Source organism: Henckelia pumila, chromosome 1, assembly GCF_033568475.1.
Source record: "Henckelia pumila isolate YLH828 chromosome 1, ASM3356847v2, whole genome shotgun sequence".
Taxonomy (NCBI): domain Eukaryota; kingdom Viridiplantae; phylum Streptophyta; class Magnoliopsida; order Lamiales; family Gesneriaceae; genus Henckelia; species Henckelia pumila.
Window position 1 is genome coordinate 132839784 of NC_133120.1, and position 19489 is coordinate 132859272.

Below are 19489 nucleotides of genomic sequence, written 5' to 3' on the forward strand. Positions count from 1 at the left end.
TTCATTCAATCATCGATTCCCTAAAAATAATTAATCCTATCGAATATTCATCATTGAAAATTTAATTCATGTTTCACCTTAATCTTAGTTAATTAGACACTAGCGTTCTAGATTAACCCTTACCAATAAATTAACCCGGATTCCAGCGATCTAGATTTAAATCTAAGGTAGCATTCAAACGAGTAAAACTGACGAATCTAGACAACACATGCACCAGCGGATGTATTTAACCTAGTCAAAAGTTGTTCCTACGATTTAATAAATTCAACAGCAGAAAATATCAAACGTAGTTGCGTCGCAAATTAGTTGATTCAAACAATTACGGATTTGAATTCTAATTTAGCTATAGTTTGCATAGCAAAATCCTAAGATGTCCAATCCTAAAATTTCTCATACAAACATGAAATAAAACAGATCAATTATTGATAGTCAATAAGGATTAAACACTGAAAATAGAATCTCATGAATAAATTATATCAAGGTTTCATCTCCCTCAACCAAGTATAAAAGGTTTAGCTACAACGATTCATCAAAAACTCAAGAAAAATTCAAAATAAAAGAAGAAAACTTGTGAGAGAGTTGTGAAAACAAAACCTAGCCGCCTTAGAGATTGTAGAAGTCTGATAATAATCTCTCAAAAATGGAATAAAAACCTAATAAAAACTAGAGTCCAAAATAAAAGAGTTTCTAAAAATAAAAATTCTTTCCCAAACAGACTAGCGCGCTCGATCGCGTGAGTATGTAGGATCAAGTGCATGAAAAGTTACGAACACACTGCCTTGAAAATTCCTCGGCCGCGCTCGATCCTATGAGTTGCCAAGATCAAGCGTGCCTTTCTACTCGAGCACACTGCCTTTAATCTTCAGATGTCACGCTCGATCCTATGAGTTCGTCCGATCGAGCGCATGAGCAAAAATCTGATTTCTTCTTAAAACTTGATATTTCCTACACATTAAACCCGAGAGTATATTATGTAGCTAAATGCATGCATAAAACAAAACTAAGATAAAACATGAGCAAAGACATATGAATGTATGCAAACTACTAACAAAATAACATTAAAATATGCAAACAAAACACGACTATCATTTATATTTGACAAGTCAAACATTCCCTCTCCCACTAGTTTGTGCATTCTTCTTTGGAAACTATGACCTAGTCTAGCGTGCCATATGTGTGCAGGATTTTGACCATCTTTTTTCTTTTGTTTGTTGTTGTTATTTTTTGGACATTGTTTAATGGAATATCCTTTAATTTTAAGTTGTAGAGATCGTTTTGTAATTCGCCAGTTCCAATCAAACATTCATTCTTATAAATATTGCAAACTCCTTTAGCAAAAATACAAGAATAATAATCTCTATCAAGCATAGAAATAGAAATAATGTTTTTTTTACCAATTCAGGAACATATAAAACGTCTCTCAAAAGTAACTTAAAATTATTGTCTAATATTAAAGTAATATCTCCTTTGGCTTTGGCAGCAACCCTTGCTCCATTTCCAAGTCTCAGAAAAGTCTCTCCTTCTCTAAGTCTCTTGCTTCTTGCCATCACCTGCAAATCATTGCATAGATGAGAACCACATCCGGTATCCAATACCCAAAAAGAAGAGTTGACTGAGATATTAACTTCAATATAAAACATACCATGGCTAGAACGTTTCTGGGCTAGATATTCAGTGCAGTTACGCCTCCAATGTTCAGGCTTATTGCAGTGGAAACATACTTGTTCTTTCTCGTCGGGCTTTGCGAGCCCTTGAGAATGCTACTTGTATGGCTTCTTATTGGGCTTGTTCCTTTTTGGCGGGGCAGAACGCTTCTTCCCCTTGCTTTGGGCTCCCTTTTTCGTCCCGGACGACGAGCCCACAAATAGAACAGACTTTTCTTTCTTGATTGTTGCTTCATAAGTAGTAAGCATATTGACCAACTCTTCAAGGATGGTCTCTAGCTTGTTCATATTGAAATTTACTACAAATCCATCGAATGAGGAAGGGAGGGACAGCAAGAGAATGTCAGTCAAGAGCTCAGCAGGCATAACCACGTCGAGTCTCACCAATTTCTCAATGAGCCCAATCATCCTAACACCATGCTCATGGGCCGAGGCCCCTTTTCGCAAGCGTGTAGTCATGAGTTCCTTAACAGTAGCATGTCTCTCAGATCGAGTTTGTACACCATACAACTCTTTCAGATGATAGTGAATGCCAGCAGCATTCACAGCATCCTCGTACCGCCTTTGCAGTTCTTTCGACATAGAAGCAAGGATGTAGCTTTTAGCTTGAAGATCATGGTCCCACCATTTCTCAAGCTTGGCTAACTCAGTCGCACTGATGTTAGGAGTTGCTTCCTTTGGGGGCTTCTTATCAAGAACATACGCGATCCTCTAAGAATTCAGAACAATATTTAGATTTCTTAGCCAGTTATTATAGTTAGGTCCGGTCAACTTGTTTTGTTCAAGAATGATAGAAAGTGGATTACGTGACGACATTTTGAGCATACGGAAAATGAAAAACAGGTAATAGTTACTAATTATTATAAAATAATTTGTAGATATAAAATATGGACTTTTATTTTATAAATTTTCCTCCCAATATTTTTACATTTTCACCACCCTCTGGTGAAAAACGGGAATTCACATTTTCTTAGTGAGCATGTAGAGTTCAATCTAGACAATCATGATCCCGAATAATATCAACAAATCATAATTTCTAAAAGATAGAGTCCAATTGCATCCCCATGCAACCTCCACGTGTTTTGCCTCACTCTTTATAAGGACCCAATAATATGACGTCGTTTATCTTTGAGTGTCAAGCCGACCCATCAATATTGATTTGTAGTAGACGGTCGCCATGAGTTCCCTCAATAATATGATCCGAAGTCATGGGAGTTCCACCCAATTCACATCATCTATATCAGTGGAAGTCACAGCTTTCCGGCGTCCAGACCTCCCCAATAATATGAGCCAGACACTGACCGCAGGTAGCGTTCATCATGCAACCACCATTGATGGAAGGCGAGAATAAATTAAACTCTTTTAATTTTACTTTTGTGGCTTGATATAAATTTTGAATATCATTAAAATGAGGTATTTTAATTTAGAAACTGTCTCATCATTTTATTTTAAAAATCGTGTGTCATGATTTTATATGTTTGCCGGATTCATGCAACTATATTATCTAATAATATACATGCATGCATATTACTATATATCACATATATCATAATATGATAATTAAATAAACAAGGATGATCGATTGCCAATACTAATTGATCCATGTGATCCAAACATGGATCCAAGTCCAAATCCTAGTTAAATGCAGGGATGCAAATGCAACTTATTACATAAGCTTCCAATATTTTACATGTCTTCATCTTTTTCATTGGGCCCACCATATTCCAATCTTGATCTCCCATTAATTCTAATAATTACATTTGAATATCCATGACACATAAGAGATACATTTCATGGGGTGGGAATGAGCCATAAACCAAGCCCACTTTTATTTAAAATAAAAGAAATAATAAAAAACAGTAAAATATCCTAACATACACCTAGCATATTGGTCACGGCTCTCGATCATCCTTCATGCATATAATATCAAATATTATAAAAAAACCAACAAATCATGTATCTTGTAATTTTATTACTAACTGCCATAATTATTAAATGAATTAATAAATTAAATAAACTCCTTTATTTAATTTCTAATTAATTCAATAATAATTAATTTTTTGTAAAACTCATTTTACTATAAAAAATTAAAATCACATTCTAATTATTTATTTCATAAGAAAATATTTATAATTTTACAAAAATTAATTTTAATATAAATAAGTCAAATTTTCACAAAATTTTAAATTTAACCCAAATTAATTCAAAAATTATAAAAATCGCACGGGCCCAAACTACTCATCTGAGCCCATTATCGAGACAGCCCAAAACACTTTTTGGCAGCCCAATCTCATTCCAGGGCGTGCCCGAACAATTCGGGCAGCTTGTCCGAACAGTTCGGGCAGCCGTGAACAGTAACCGAGTTACTGTTCGTTTACTGTTCACAATGAACAGTTAATTTTTTTTTTTTAAATATCTGAAAAAAAATATTTTTAAGGTGATGCGATTTTGTAAATTTTCTTATGCGGTTAGAAATAAAAAAACTCAACATGAAATTAATCATACGATATAGAGAACTTGGCTCTGATACCACTATTGGAGTACCGTGTTCTTGTGCCCAAGACGCAGGCAGCGGAAGTTTAAATTTTTTTGTCTTGACGTTCAAAACTTGCTTGGACACTCGTAAGGTTTAATTGACATTCATAGGATGTTTACGAAATTATACCTTTAGTGAATATCTCACTTGACACCAACTATCCCAGGATTAGCGGATATAACTCTTGTTGTAATTCTCTACGAACGATCAACTAGAGTATCTCCTTCTTCAATCTCCGAATCAAGTCCACGACCAATTTGCCTATTCCTCTTCTAACTTGCACTAGAGAGAAAAGAAGAAATTTGCATTGAGATTGAACGAACAAGAAATAATTACTCAAATCCCTATTGATTAGGGTAGCCGAAATCCTTAGAGCAATAGGAATAGCAATTTCGAAAATTGCATGCTCAATGTATATATTAGGTCTCGAAAAAAAATATATCTAAATATATATATATATATCTATATATTAATATATATAAGTATATCTTAATTATATATGTAAACTAATTAAATAAGTTTAATGATTACATATATATATAATTAAGATTATTGAGAATGTCATTCCAAAACCCTTTTTGAATGTAATTCTCGATGCTTATATATATAATATATATTATATATATTATATTTTCCTTTGTGTGCAAGTTATAAATTATGGTATCAATATTATTTCCTTATATAAATTAATACTATCTCTTAATACAATTAATGGGTTTTATTCTAGTCAAACTAAAATGCTATTAATTTATTATAGTCCATTACTTTAATAATTTATCATGATGAACTTGTACTCTTACTAGCCCATGAATCATGTACCCATTGTATTAATATTATCATAATCCCGATCGATGACCCAATATCACCGATTTGACGATTTTAACTTAATCGTTATTATGATGCACACTTTAAATTTTTGAAACCAATAAAGCATAAATAAGACATCTGCCAATTTTGGAACACTTCCACTCAAATTAAGCAGGTGCGCTCCCTTAACTGTTTTTTGCAGTTGTGCTCTCAAAAATTCTATAAGCCATTATAAACTCATTTATAAGCTTATCATTTGATCCAATCAAATTTGTTTATTATAAATTCAACTCTTTAAATTTATTATCTCAACGGGAATAGGGAAACTAGTGCTTGAGTGACCCTCAATGGTTCAGGGATACGGCTAGCCGTGGGTTCACAACTCTTTGTGATTCAAGACATTGTCCTTGATATGGGCTTAACCTTATTAGCCTCATTCTATGCATCAACTCCTTGATCATATGAATGTCAGAATTCATTTCTGATTGGACCATCGAATCATGGTAAGAGCGACTAGTAGCATCGCCCCATGATTTCCTAGGTATCACCGATAGTGCCTGCAAGAACCAGTCGATTATGGTAATCGTACAATACGGTCCCTTCATCTCATCTATCCCGATCGAATCTGCAGCCATTGGTTCATCGAGGGTTGCATGTGAAGTTCGATAACGATGTGATACATCTTAGAGAATACATAGTGGCATCGCATGTGCATCTAGGCAACCACTTTACCCTAATGCATATTTCATACTCTGGCCAGAGATTCCATGCACTACTATCTCATAAGATCACATAGGATATCCACACCCGTAGGTGAGCGGTTAATTCCCGACTACAATGCACTGGCTCCTACATGTGTTGTAACTGTACCCAATCTCGCCACCTGATGACCCTCTTGGAGTCGGTAAACGAGTCAAAGCACAATCCTAGCATGTAGAGCCTCAGTGTTGTCTCGGGTCGTAAGAACTAATGTTGTACAACCATAACCAAGGATTTATCCACTCGATAAATAATAACCACTTAGAAAATCCGAGGGAGGGTAGTTCAGTGAACTCATCGTATGAGCACCAATCTCTATGATTGAACATCTCTATGTCCATACCAATGAATCGTGGTACACAACATCACAGATTCTAGTATCGAGCTCGAGCGATCCTTATCCTTATTTTGGACGGCTCAATCGATTAGGAACTTAATTTAGAATATACAGTAATTGAAATATGTGTTTAATGATTGTCATCACATGTACAACCTCATATTTATTTACTATAGTATATTCAAGGTCTTTATCTATGCAGCTTGCATGAGTTTGCAAATAAAATAAATGCCAAAATTGAGTAAAAGAGTAATTATATTAAAATAAAGATTGTTTATTACATGTGAGTCAATAAAATCCCTAGCCAACAGGTGGCTTGCAGGGCATCTACTCTAACAATTCGTGTATGCAACCACATCGGGTCATGATCGGGTACCCGATCATTAACTATCCGAACCCAACAAAATCAAAACCGTGTCCACCCTTACACGAGACACTACATTTTTTATATTTCAATTTTTGGGTGTTATTAATGTAACATTGACATGCATAAATAAATAATGATAGTTAAAATAGTATTTGATTTGATTGATAAATTATAGTTTATTTGATTTGATTGATTAAATTTTATATAAAATGATAAATTACCATTTTGTATTTTGAACAATAAATAAAATATGAATAATATTATTTTATAAGAGGTAATATAGTAATTTAAATTCAATGCTTTGATTGATGTAACATAAATAATAAATAATTTGATTGATGTAAAATAAATAATTAATAGACGGATAAATAATATGAAGAGAAGAACGTGAGATTGAATAAAATAAGTTATATATAGATTAATAATATAGGCTACCAAACGATAATATATATATATATATATATATATATATATATCTTATTATACATAAATTAATATTGGATCGAATTATAGAAGTATGTTTTGTGAAACAGATCTCCTAGCCAATTCAAGTCTTGAAAAATTACACAAATTTTTAAGTAAAAAATATTATATGTCAGTGCAAAAATAGATCAGTTGACATGTTACATGTAGGGGTGGGTTTTCGATATACTGTATCCAAAATATGGGTATGAAAAAAATTCTTACCGATACCTATATCGAAAAGTTGGTATTTTAGTTCGGTATCCCAGTCCTAGTTACACGAATAATATATATGCGAACGAGTATTTCATAAAAGACTTTGTCATTTAACATTAATGTCAACAAACACGATCAGTTCAACAAATTATTAATTTACTCAACAAATTCAAATTTGACTATCCAATTTTTCCGTCATTCAATTTGAAAATGTTTATTCAAAATCTTACCAAGGACTACAATATTTTTACAATTTAGGGTGGTTAGGTTAGAAATTTAACATAGTGTTTGATAAGAAAAGGACAATAAAGTTGTGAGAGCTTCTAGGAAGTACTGTCCATCTTTTCGTTAACAAAATTTCAAATTTTTGTTAACGAAAAAGCTGAGAAATGCTTCTTAATTAAAAACTCTCTCAAACACTACCTAAGATCAATTCAACTCAATTTATGAGCAGTAGGTATCATGTGAGAATATTGAGGCATGTCTATCCGGTTGATACACAAAGTGATAGTAATATTTTTCGCTTAAATAATTTCATGAGTCCGAACTAGGTGTATTTGTGTTATCTAGGTGTGAGCACCCAAATTTATAACCATGTCCTAACTTAAACAATTGAGAGCGTACGCATCGTGAAAAATTTAACAATCCGAAATTCAACCGTTATGTCTTCAACCAAATACGAGTTCCCCACACTTGCACCAATATATATATTTGTAAAATTCATTACTATTTTATAGTCTTCGTAAACATTTGAAATTTTTATGACAGGGACAAATTAAAATTTTTTCGAAAGTACATGAATTTTGTTTAGAAAATTATTTCACGCGTAAATAAATAAACTTTTCTAAGGTTTGTACTCGTTCAAGTGGCCTAAATAAACTTTGAATACCCACCCTTCTACAAAATCACGAGTATTTTTTCTACAAACATTATCTCTTACTTGTTGAATTTAGGACTTGGATTATGATTTGTAAATAATATATTCCTTGTACTCACTAATAAGTATATATATATTAGTGGATAGTCAAAATATATTATGTGACGCCCCCTAATTCAAACTTTGCACTAGTATATCAGGCCTCAAGATTAGAACGTATGACCCTCACATTTTTAACAATTATATATGAAACAAATTTGGGATTCGTCATTCTCGCATCCAAGAACGTACCGAAATTTAAATTTTTTTAATAAATATTTATCATAAAAATATTTCTTGGATGAGCTATGGATATAACGATCAAATCATTCATAAGATGTTTAGAACTTATTTACCTTTATCGATAATATCTTGGCACCATAAACTTTAATCTCATTTCCTTGCGATGTTTTTCAAAGAATGGACCTTGCAGGGGCTTTGTTAGTGGATCATCAACGTTTTCTACAGATTTGAGTTTCTCGATAGATATGATTCCTCTTCCCACAATCTCTCGGATGATGTAGAACTTCCTTAGTATGTGTTTGGATCGCTGATGAGACCTTGAATCCTTTGCTTGTGCAACGGTACCGTTGTTGTCACTAGTAGTGGTTCGGTACGGTATACCGCGGTATTCAACGAATACCTCATACCGTACCGAATATTTCGGTCCTGAAATTTTCGATACCGATACCGTACCAAAAATTTTGGTATACCGACATGTCGTTATACCAAAATTTTGGTATAACATAAATTCATACTGATACTGTACCGAATACCGAAATTCGGTACGGTATCGGTATGAAACCGTGTATACCGATTTTTTTAAACTGTTTTTTTTAAATGTCGGTATATGCGGTATCATACCGATACCGTGTATACCGACTTTTTTTTCGGTATCCCGAAATTTTTGGTATATACTGTAGTAGCCCGTACCCTAATTGAGTAATTAAAGAATTAATGCTAATTAAATAAATTGGGTATCAGACGGATCGGAAGCTCCGAAGGCACGATCGGAAGCTCCGAACAGGATCGGAAGCTCCGATGAGCGATCGGAGGCACCGATAATATTACGTCAGGCATGACGTGTGGTTGGATCGGAAGCTCCGATCAGGATCGGAAGCTCCGATCACCCCTATCCGGAGTCAACAAGTGATATTTTGACACGTGGCAGATCAGGATCTTCGGAAGCTCCGATGGCAGGATCGGACGTTCCGATCGAGGTTCGGACGTTGCGATCGAGGATCGGAAGTTCCAATCGTTGTGTATAAATAGAGGGCCGAGGCTTCATTTCCAATTGCCAATTCCGAGTATTTCCCTCTCCTTTCTAGTCTATTCGAGTTGTTCTAGCCTTCCTAGGATTGACCCGGCGGTCGGCGAGGCGTTCGGAAGTCGTAGCGGAGTTGTGCCCAAGTTCTGGAGGCATCGACATCAAAGGGCTAACGACGGACGAAGGTATAGCTTTTGCTTCCTATAAATATTTAGAAGTATGCAATAGCTTAGTTAAGGCTTTTAGAGCACTTTAATGATAGTAGTATCATTTGGCAGTGTAGAGAAGACTATAGGCGTGGACCTAGAGTTGATAGAGCTTGCACTGTTTTGAGGTACGGAAGTACTGTTCGAGATATCCTGACTGAGTATGCATGTATTATGTGACTGCATGATTTATATGTCATTGATTTATGCTGCATTCATTTGCATACTGAGCTATCTCCTTCGAGATGTCTGTTAGTAGGGTTTTTCCTTATCCTGTTAGTGGTTGGACTTCCATCGATTTGGGTCCGGCATATCCACTGGTATTATGGTATGGGAGCCACCTCCTGAAGCGACGGCACAACGTGCTACATACCAGGGCCCGGTCTGTTTCTGTTATCTGATCCTTGACCTCGAGTTTATAGGGAGTTCACTTTGCATGCATGTATACTCATACTCTCGTACTGAGCGTTTTATGCTCATGTCTCGTACTCTGTGTTTCTGGACATCCTATTCCATGGGGCAGGTTTGCGATTGGACGAGGCGGGTGGATCCAAGAGGGGCTAGTCAGTGGTTGACCAGCTGGAGCTTCGTCTAGGTTTTATTTCTGTTGTTTTGAGGTTGATACAGCTATTCGATTTGGTTGTATATTATTTGGACAAATTACAGATTCCTTTACTTGGGATTGTATAACGTTTATGGTTTCCGCAGTTTTATTCTGATATCTGATTAATTAAGTTAATTGCATACCTAAGTTCTGTTAGTAGGTGATCCGGGTAAGGGTCACTACATTTATGGTATCAGAGCATGCAAAAGTATTCTTGGGATTTAGTCTCATCATGAGGTATTTTTGTAGATGGAAAATCGTGATGACCAGAGTTCTCATGGCAGTATTGGTGGGCGTTGGGGTGATGCCGACCGAGAGCATCGTCGAGAACGGCGTCATCGTCATCATGACAACGAGCGTTTCACTGTGCGTCGATTCTTAGCTATGGGTCCTAAGCCCTTAGTTGGAGGTGAGTCTCCGGAGGATGCGAAGAATTGGTTAGATCGCATGGAGACGACTTTTCAGACTTTCCAATGCACCGAGGAGCAGAAGATGGAGACCCTTGGCTATCTTCTGGATGGGTGAGCCCGTAGGTGGTGGAGGTTTACTTCTGCACCCTTTATTGCGGCAAGAGGAATGGCAACCTGGGCCGAGTTCCGCACAGCTTTCCAAAAGCGGTATTTTCCTCCTGCACTCCGTCAGTCGAAGGCAGGCGAGCTACTGAGTCTGCGACAGGGAGTCATGTCTATCGATGAGTATCAGCAGAGGTTCTTTGATCTGCTATCCTATTGCCCCGAGATTGCTGATTGCTCAGAGATGAAGTATAATCTGTTCCTTCAGGGCCTTAACCCTAAGATCCATGACCGTGTGGCGGTTGGCGACGACATGTCCTACGAGGGTTTGGTGAGCCGTTGTCACCAGGCGGAGGACAACATTCAGCGAAACAGGTTTTTCCCTCAATCGAGGCCTGTTAGTTCTTTGGGTCCCCGTGCCAAATCTTTCAAGAAGTCTGGATCTACTTCTTCCTCTGGTTATGGAGGTGTTGTCCGTTTCGGTAAGAAGGACAAGTGTGATCACTGTGGGAAGAACCATCCATACGACAAGTGCCGCAGAGCTTCTGGAGCTTGTTTCCGTTGTGGAGAGACTGGTCATATCCGGAGGGATTGTCCACTGTCTGGGGGAGGCGGTTCTGGTTCTGGTTCAGGATCTGGTTCTCAGGACACCGTTCAGCAGAGGTCGGAGGGACAGCCTGCTGGGAGTTCTCATTTGAGGCCACGAGCTTCTGGCCAGGTGTTTGCCTTGAGGCATGATCAGGAAGTGGAGGAGAATGAGAAAGTCATCGCAGGTACATTTCTGTTTTATGGTATACCTGCTCTTGTACTTATTGACACTGGTGCATCTCATTCCTTCATTTCTGCACGTTTTGTTAAGAGGCATAAGTTACCATGCATTGCACTAGACGTAGTGATGTCTGTTTCTACTCCGACGGGCCAATCTGCTTTGGCTAAGCGTCTAGTGATGAGTTGCCCTTTAGAGTTCGAGGGTAACATTTTGATTGCGAATCTCATGGTCCTGGCGATGGATGACTTTGATTGCAATCTGGGAATAGATATGTTGACTACCTATCGAGCTTCAGTGGACTGCTATCAGAGATTATTACGCTTTCATCCGGAGGGGAGTGAGAGCTGGTTTTTCTATGGTGAGGGAGCGCGACCCCCGATGCCTTTGGTATCAGCTTTGAGAGCCTGTCGAGCTCTAGAGTCTGGCGGGGAAGGCTACCTTATCTATGCAGTTGATTTGTCCGCTGAGAATATTGGGATAGAGAGCATTCCTGTTGTGGATGAATTTCCAGATGTATTTCCTGATGAGATTCCTGGTTTTTCTCCTGCTAGGGAAGTCGAGTTTGGCATAGAGTTGATGCCGGGTACTTCGCCTATTTCTCGAACACCGTATCGTCTGGCTCCATCAGAGATGCGTGAATTGAAGAATCAGCTACAGGATCTTTTGGACAAGGGGTACATTCGTCCTAGTGTATCTCCTTGGGGAGCTCCTGTTCTCTTCGTGAAGAAGAAGGATGGGTCGATGCGGTTGTGCATTGACTATCGGCAGCTGAATCGAGTCACTATGAAGAACAAGTATCCGTTGCATCATATTGATGACTTGTTTGATCAGCTGCAGGGCACGTCAGTTTACTCCAAGATTGACTTGAGATCTGGGTATCATCAGTTGAGAGTCCGTGATCAGGATGTAGCCAAGACTGCATTTTGTACTCGCTATGGGCATTACGAGTTCCTAGTTATGCCATTTGGTTTGACTAATGCGCCGGCTATATTCATGGATTTGATGAACCGTGTCTTCAGGGAGTATTTGGACAAGTTTGTCGTGGTCTTCATTGACGATATCTTGGTGTATTCGCGTAATACAGAAGAGCATGTTTCTCACTTGCGATTGGTACTGCAGACTCTTCGAGATGAGCAGTTGTACGCCAAGCTGAGAAAATGTGAGTTCTGGATGGATCGAGTGGTCTTTCTTGGCCATATCATATCCAGGGAAGGGATTTTGGTTGATCCAAGCAAGATTGAAGAGGTACATAATTGGTCGCATCCGACGACGGTTGCGGAGATCCGTAGTTTTCTGGGTCTAGCAGGGTATTATCGTCGCTTCATTCTGAACTTCTCTCAACTTGCTCGACCTTTGATGCAGCTTACCCGCAAGGGTATGGATTTCGAGTGGTCCTCCGAGTGTGAGGAGAATTTCTGTGAGCTTCGACGGCGGTTGACTTCTGCGCCGGTGTTGGCTTTACCGTCAGGATCTGGAGGGTATGTGGTATACACGGATGCTTCTCTTCAGGGGTTAGGTTGTGTCCTGACTCAGAATGGGCATGTGATCGCATACGCTTCTAGCCAGCTGAAGCTTCACGAGGACAACTATCCAGTCCATGATTTGGAGTTAGCAGCCATTGTGTTTGCTTTGAAGATCTGGCGTCATTATCTGTATGGCGAGAAATTTGAGATCTTCACCGACCATAAGAGTCTCAAGTATTTGTTCACTCAGGCGGAGTTGAACATGAGGCAGAGATGTTGGATGGACTTGCTTAAGGACTATGATTGCGAGATTAAGTACCATCCGGGAGCTGCTAATCTCACTGCTGATGCTTTGAGTCGCAAGGTGCGACTATCCGCACTTTAGACTTGTTCGATGTCTAGTGCAATCAGTGACTGTTGTACTTCAGGTTATACCTTCAAGCATAAGAAACGTATGCAGAGTATCCAGATGTTTGCGATATTATCTAAGCCAACTTTGTATTCGCGGATTCGAGAGGCTTAGATGTCTGATTCGAAGACCGAGCGTTTAGCTCGTTTAGCTAACGAGGGTAGCTCGTCTGGATTTCATTATTAGTCAGATGTCTTTCTGTGTTTGTCTGGTAGGCTTGTGATTCCGCAGGATGAAGAGTTGCGAGAGGAGATTTTGTCTCAGGCACATCGCACTAAGTTGAGTATTCATCCTGGGAGCAACAAGATGTACAAGGATCTACGTACTCGTTTCTGGTGGAAAGGAATGAAACGCAGTGTTTATCAGTTTGTTTCGAGATGTTTGGTGTGTCAGCAGGTCAAGGCAGAACACCAAAGACCTGGAGGATTGATTCACAGTCTACCTATTCCTGAATGGAAATGGGAGTTTATCACAATGGACTTTGTGACCCATTTGCCGGTATCCCAGAGGAACTGTGATGCTATCTGGGTTGTGGTGGACCGACTCACCAAGTCAGCGCATTTCATTGTCTATAGCCGGGAGTACAATGTGGATCGTATGGCACGGTTGTACATTCAGGAGATCGTTCGACATCATGGAGTGCCTGTGAGAATTTTCAGCGATCGGGACCCTAGGTTTACTTCCAGATTCTGGGGGAGTGTTCAGCGTGCGATGGGTACTACTCTCAGTTTGAGTATTGCCTATCATCCGGAGACTGATGGTCAGTCGGAGCGCACTATCCGTACTTTGGAGGATATGCTTAGAGCGTGCGTCATGGATTTTGGTTCAGCCTGGCAGGATCATTTGCCTTTGATCGAGTTCGCGTACAACAACAGCTATCATACAAGCATTGGGATGGCACCTTTTGAGGCGTTGTACGGGCGACGTTGTCGTACTCCAATCTTCTGGGAAGAAGTGGGGGAGAGACAGGCTGAGGGACCGGAGTTTATCCAGCAGGCGATAGACATTGTTGATCAGATCAAGAAATGGATTAAGACTGCACAGGATCGTCAGACCAGCTATGCTAATATCAAGCGTAGGCCTTTGCAGTTCGATGTCGGGGAGAAAGTGTTTCTGAGAGTGTCACCTTTCCGCAAGATTCTCAGATTCGGCCTTAAGGGCAAGTTATCTCCCAGGTTTATCGGTCCATTTGAGATCTTGGAGAGCATTGGCGATTTGGCTTATCGACTAGATTTACCACCGCATCTATCCAGTATTCATGATGTGTTCCACGTATCTCTGTTGCGACGGTATGTGGCGGATGAATCTCATATTCTGCAGCGGTCTGAGGTTCAGGTGAACAAGGATTTGACCTATGTTGAGAAACCTATTCGTATCCTGGATTATAAGGATAAGGTTTTACGGAACAAAGTCATTTCTTTGGTTTTAGTTCAGTGGCAGCGCCGAGGCACTTAGGAAGCTACTTGGGAGCTTGAGGACAGGATGCGTGAAGACCATCCTGAGTTGTTTTGATTTCATTCTTAAGTTGTATTCAGTTGCAAACTCTGTAAACGTTTGATTTGAATAAAGAATGTTTCTGATTTCTGTATTGCATTCGGTACTTAAGATCTGATTTCGTGGACGAAATATCTTAAGTGGGGGAGAATGTAGTAGCCCATACCCTAATTGAGTAATTAAAGGATTAATGCTAATTAAATAAATTGGGTATCGGACGGATCGAAAGCTCCGAAGGAACGATCGGAAGCTCCGAACAGGATCGGAAGCTCCGATGAGCGATCGGAGGCACCGATAATATTACGTCAGGCATGACGTGTGGTTGGATCGGAAGCTCCGATCACCCCTATCCGGAGTCAACAAGTGATATTTTGACACGTGGCAGATCAGGATCTTCGGAAGCTCCGATGGCAGGATCGGACGTTCCGATCGAGGTTCGGACGTTCCGATCGAGGATCGGAAGTTCCGATCGTTGTCTATAAATAGAGGGTCGAGGCTTCATTTCCAATTGCCAATTCCGAGTATTTCCCTCTCCTTTCTAGTCTATTCGAGTTGTTCTAGCCTTCCTAGGCTTGACCCGGCGGTCGGTGAGGCATTCGTAAGTCGTAGCGGAGTTGTGCCCAAGTTCTGGAGGCATCGACATCAAAGGGCTAACGACGGACGAAGGTATAGCTTTTGCTTCCTATAAATATTTAGAAGTATGCAATAGCTTAGTTAAGGCTTTTAGAGCACTTTAATGATAGTAGTATCATTTGGCAGTGTAGAGAAGACTATAGGCGTGGACCTAGAGTTGATAGAGCTTGCACTGTTTTGAGGTACGGAAGTACTGTTCGAGATATCCTGACTGAGTATGCATGTATTATGTGACTGCATGATTTATATGTCATTGATTTATGCTGCATTCATTTGCATACTGAGCTATCTCCTTCGAGATGTCTGTTAGTAGGGTTTTTCCCTATCCTGTTAGTGGTTGGACTTCCATCGATTTGGGTCCGGTATATCCACTGGTATTATGGTATGGGAGCCACCTCCTGAAGCGACGGCACAACGTGCTACATACCAGGGCCCGGTTTGTCTCTGTTATCTGATCCTTGACCTCGAGTTTATAGGGAGTTCACTTTGCATGCATGTATACTCATACTCTCGTAATGAGCGTTTTATGCTCATGTCTTGTACACTGTGTTTTTGGACACCCTATTCCATGGGGCAGGTTTGCGATTGGACGAGGCGGGTGGATCCAAGAGGGGCTAGTCAGTGGTTGACCAGCTGGATCTTCGTCTAGGTTTTATTTTTGTTGTTTTGAGGTTGATACTTCTATTCGATTTGGTTGTATATTATTTGGACAAATTACAGATTCCTTTACTTGGGATTGTATAACATTTATGGTTTCCGCATTTTTATTCTGATATCTGATTAATTAAGTTAATTGCATGCCTAAGTTCTGTTAGTAGGTGATCCGGGTAAGGGTCACTACATATACGGTTTTTTTTCGATACGGTATAGACGGTATGACGATATTTCGGTATTTTTTCCCAACCCTAGTTGTCACAATACAAAAAGGCTGGATCAACTATAGTAGGAATGACAACCAACTCTTGGAGAAAATTCCTCATCCAAACTGCCTCTTTTTCTGAATTTGATGCAACAATGTATTGAGCATCAGTGGTTGAATCTTCTAGGGTATCTTGTTTGGAACTTTTCCAAGAGATAACACCACCATTGAGCTTAATTAAATACAAAACTAGATGTTGATTTCGAAACATCCACATCTGTTTGGAAGCTATAATAAGTGTGTAACCTTCCAATTTTTATTCTACATCCTCATAAACTATGAACAAATTCTTAGTCCTTATCAAGTACTTAAGAATATCTTTCACGACTTTCTAGTGCATTGGACTAGGGTTCGCTTAATAGCAGCTCATGACACTTAGAGCATATGTTGAATCAGGTTTTGTCGATATCATTCCATACACTCTTCTGAGGATGCCTAACCGCCGTACCGATCATTCAGGGAGAGGCGGGACACTGCGAGGTTGGTAGTTTATCTGGGGCGGTTGCCTTTTAAAGAGTAACGGAGGTGTGCGAAGCTAGGCTCAAGCTAAGATTTTTCTCGTGAGCGTATTGGTATAAACCTGCCTGACTGTGAGACCGACTAGTCAAACAAAGACGAATGTCAGCCATAGTGATCCGGGAGTCCCGTGTGGAAGGGCTCTCGCTCAACGGATCAAAGGTACACCGGGGATAATAGGCTGATGACTCCTAAGAGATCTTATTGACGGAGTCTTTTGGCACCTCTATGTCGACTCATCACACATGGGTTTGAAGAAGGTCCCAAGGGTTCGGTTGTTCGCCAATTGAAGTGGTACATGAGTTGGGTTTAGAACGACATGAGACAGTTTGGTTCTTATCTACCGTTGGTATTAAAGGGAGAACTGCGAGGAGCCAACCCTAGTACGAGAGGACTGGGTTGGGCCAACCTATGCTCTACCAGTTGTTATGCCAATAGCAGCATCGGGCAGCTAAGTTGGTATGGAATAACTGTTGAGAAGGGGGAAATACTTCATACTACCAATTGCGGATGCATTGGGAGCACATGTCATTGTCTCTATCCCACTTCAGTCTTGGGGTACATTGAGTTGGATAGAGTAACGGCATGAGACATTGGAAGATGTCCTCTCTTGAAATCATCCATAGAGAACCTCTTTAGCATGGTGTCGATATATGTATCTTGGGTAAGCCACAACATCCTTTTTGATATCTCCCTATGGATTGTATTTCCAATATGTAGGATGCTTCACCCATATCTTTCATGGAGAATTTACTTGCTAACCATACTTTAGTATATTTCAATAGTTTGACATCATTCCGAATGAGGAGGATATCATCAACATAACGTAATAGGAACGTCATTGAACTCCCTCTGACTTTCTTGTACACACATGGTTCCTCAACATTTTTAACAAAACCAAAATCTTTGATAATACTATCAAATCTAAGGCTCCAACTCCTTGATGCTTCTTTGAGATCATATATTGATCTCTGAAGCTTTCATACCTTATGATCTCTTCCCACTAATGTGAGTCCATTCGGTTGAGAAATATAAATCTCTTCCTTAATATCTCAATTAAGGAACATTGTTTTCACATCCATATGCCATATTCTTATAGTCATATATATCCTGCTTCTATGGGTAAAAGAATCCTAGTGGACATGAACATAGTAACTAGTGAAAAGGTTTTCTCATAGTCAACTCATTTTCTTTTAGTGTATCATTTTGCTACCAATCTTTCTTTGAGATCAACACCTTCACAACCGCTCCAAGTTTCCCCTTGTAGATCCATTATCATCATATATGAACAATTCTTTCATGTGGTTCTTGATAAGTGTATTTTGTGCACTTAATTTGCATTGATATTTATGGTTAATTGCTTGGTTTCGAGCGGAATTATGCGTGGTTTGTTTTTGTTTGTGTTGTATTTTAAGAATCACAGGAAAAAGTGAATTGGTGTTGGTTTGAGTGAAGGAATCAAGAAAAAGGCTAAACGAGTGAATATGGTTCAAGAATTTGAAGAAAAATGAATAGATGGTCGAGCCATATGCGCGCCCACGCAGCCTCTCACGTGCGCCCGCGCTGCCTGAATGAATTTGTGAGTGAAATCAAGAGATAATTGAAAAAATGGCCAATGATGATGTTATTTTTGTTTGGTATCTGAAATCCATGATCGTTGACCTACATAAAAAATTTTTGTGTTGGTGAACCAATTAGATGAATGAATTCCTATATATTTTGTTATTTATGCTTAAGTCTGAGTTAAAACATACAAACATAGAAATGATTGAGGCATTGTTTGGATCATTGGGCCTAATTTTCGTTGAAATTTATCCTTAGTTGCCCTTTGAGCTTTCACGAAATCAATGAGTACATTAGGTACAAATTCTGAATTTTGTTGACAAATCATCGTTTATTGCTGATGATTGCTTTTTCTGCACTAGTTGAAATTAATGTGATTTAATTGTGAATTGAAATTTGTCTAGAACTAGTTCGGACACCCTTCGAGGCGAAATACGGGTAAACTGTGACTTAGGAATGATTTAGGAAATTTTTCTGAAAATCGTTTGTGTCTTTCAAGCTACCCACTGATTTAGTTATCCTTAGTACCTTGTTTGAGCCTAATTTAAAAAAAATGGCATGCGTGAAAACGTGTGATAACCCCATTCGTCATCTTTTCAAGGTCCCACATTCACTACCTGATGAATAGTTTATACACTAATTCATACCTTGAGGGAGTAAGTAATGAATGAAAGTTTTGTATTCTCCTAATTTGAATTTGCATGATGGAATGATGTGTTGAGAAAAATAAGAAAAAAAGGTAGATAATGGAAAGAATGTGAAGCTGAAAAAAAATATGAATAAAAATGATGAAAAAGATGAAAAAAGTGATGAAGTCAGTGGTATAACGAAGTTGAATTAGATGGAGAATAAAAAGAAGTTGGAATTCAATGATTGATTATTACTTGGTCGCTCCTTTGAATTGTTATCCTTTGTTTGTAGCCATTAGCCATGCATTACATTACAAGCCAATTAAGTCCTATTAACCGAGTCACAGTCGCCTAATATACTAGTGGATAAGAGTTGCGAGAATCTAGCATATGGATAGTCGATTGACACTTTTAATGATTGTGAATTTTTGATCAAAACAC

The 19489-nt window shown here is 38.9% G+C and overlaps 1 protein-coding gene across 1 annotated transcript; it reads right to left on the minus strand.

The window, feature by feature from the left end:
* Positions 1-1760: 1760 nt before the first annotated feature.
* On the minus strand, positions 1761-18129 carry LOC140874026 (uncharacterized). Its single transcript, XM_073277308.1, has 2 exons — positions 18070-18129; positions 1761-2375 (listed from the first exon to the last, which is right to left on the minus strand). Exons 1-2 carry the CDS (start codon positions 18127-18129, stop codon positions 1761-1763), a joined length of 675 nt encoding a protein of 224 aa, XP_073133409.1.
* Between the last annotated feature and the right edge of the window lie 1360 nt (positions 18130-19489).

What these genes read in the sequence shown, in the direction of transcription:
- LOC140874026 (XM_073277308.1), bottom strand. Translation starts at nt 18,129, where the DNA reads ATGGATCTACAAGGGGAAACTTGGAGCGGTTGTGAAGGTGTTGATCTC. An exon ending in TTGATCTCAAAGAAAGATTG is followed by an intron (nt 2,376 to 18,069) that starts GTAGCAAAATGA and finishes CTGAATTCTTAG; the next exon opens with AGGATCGCGTATGTTCTTGA.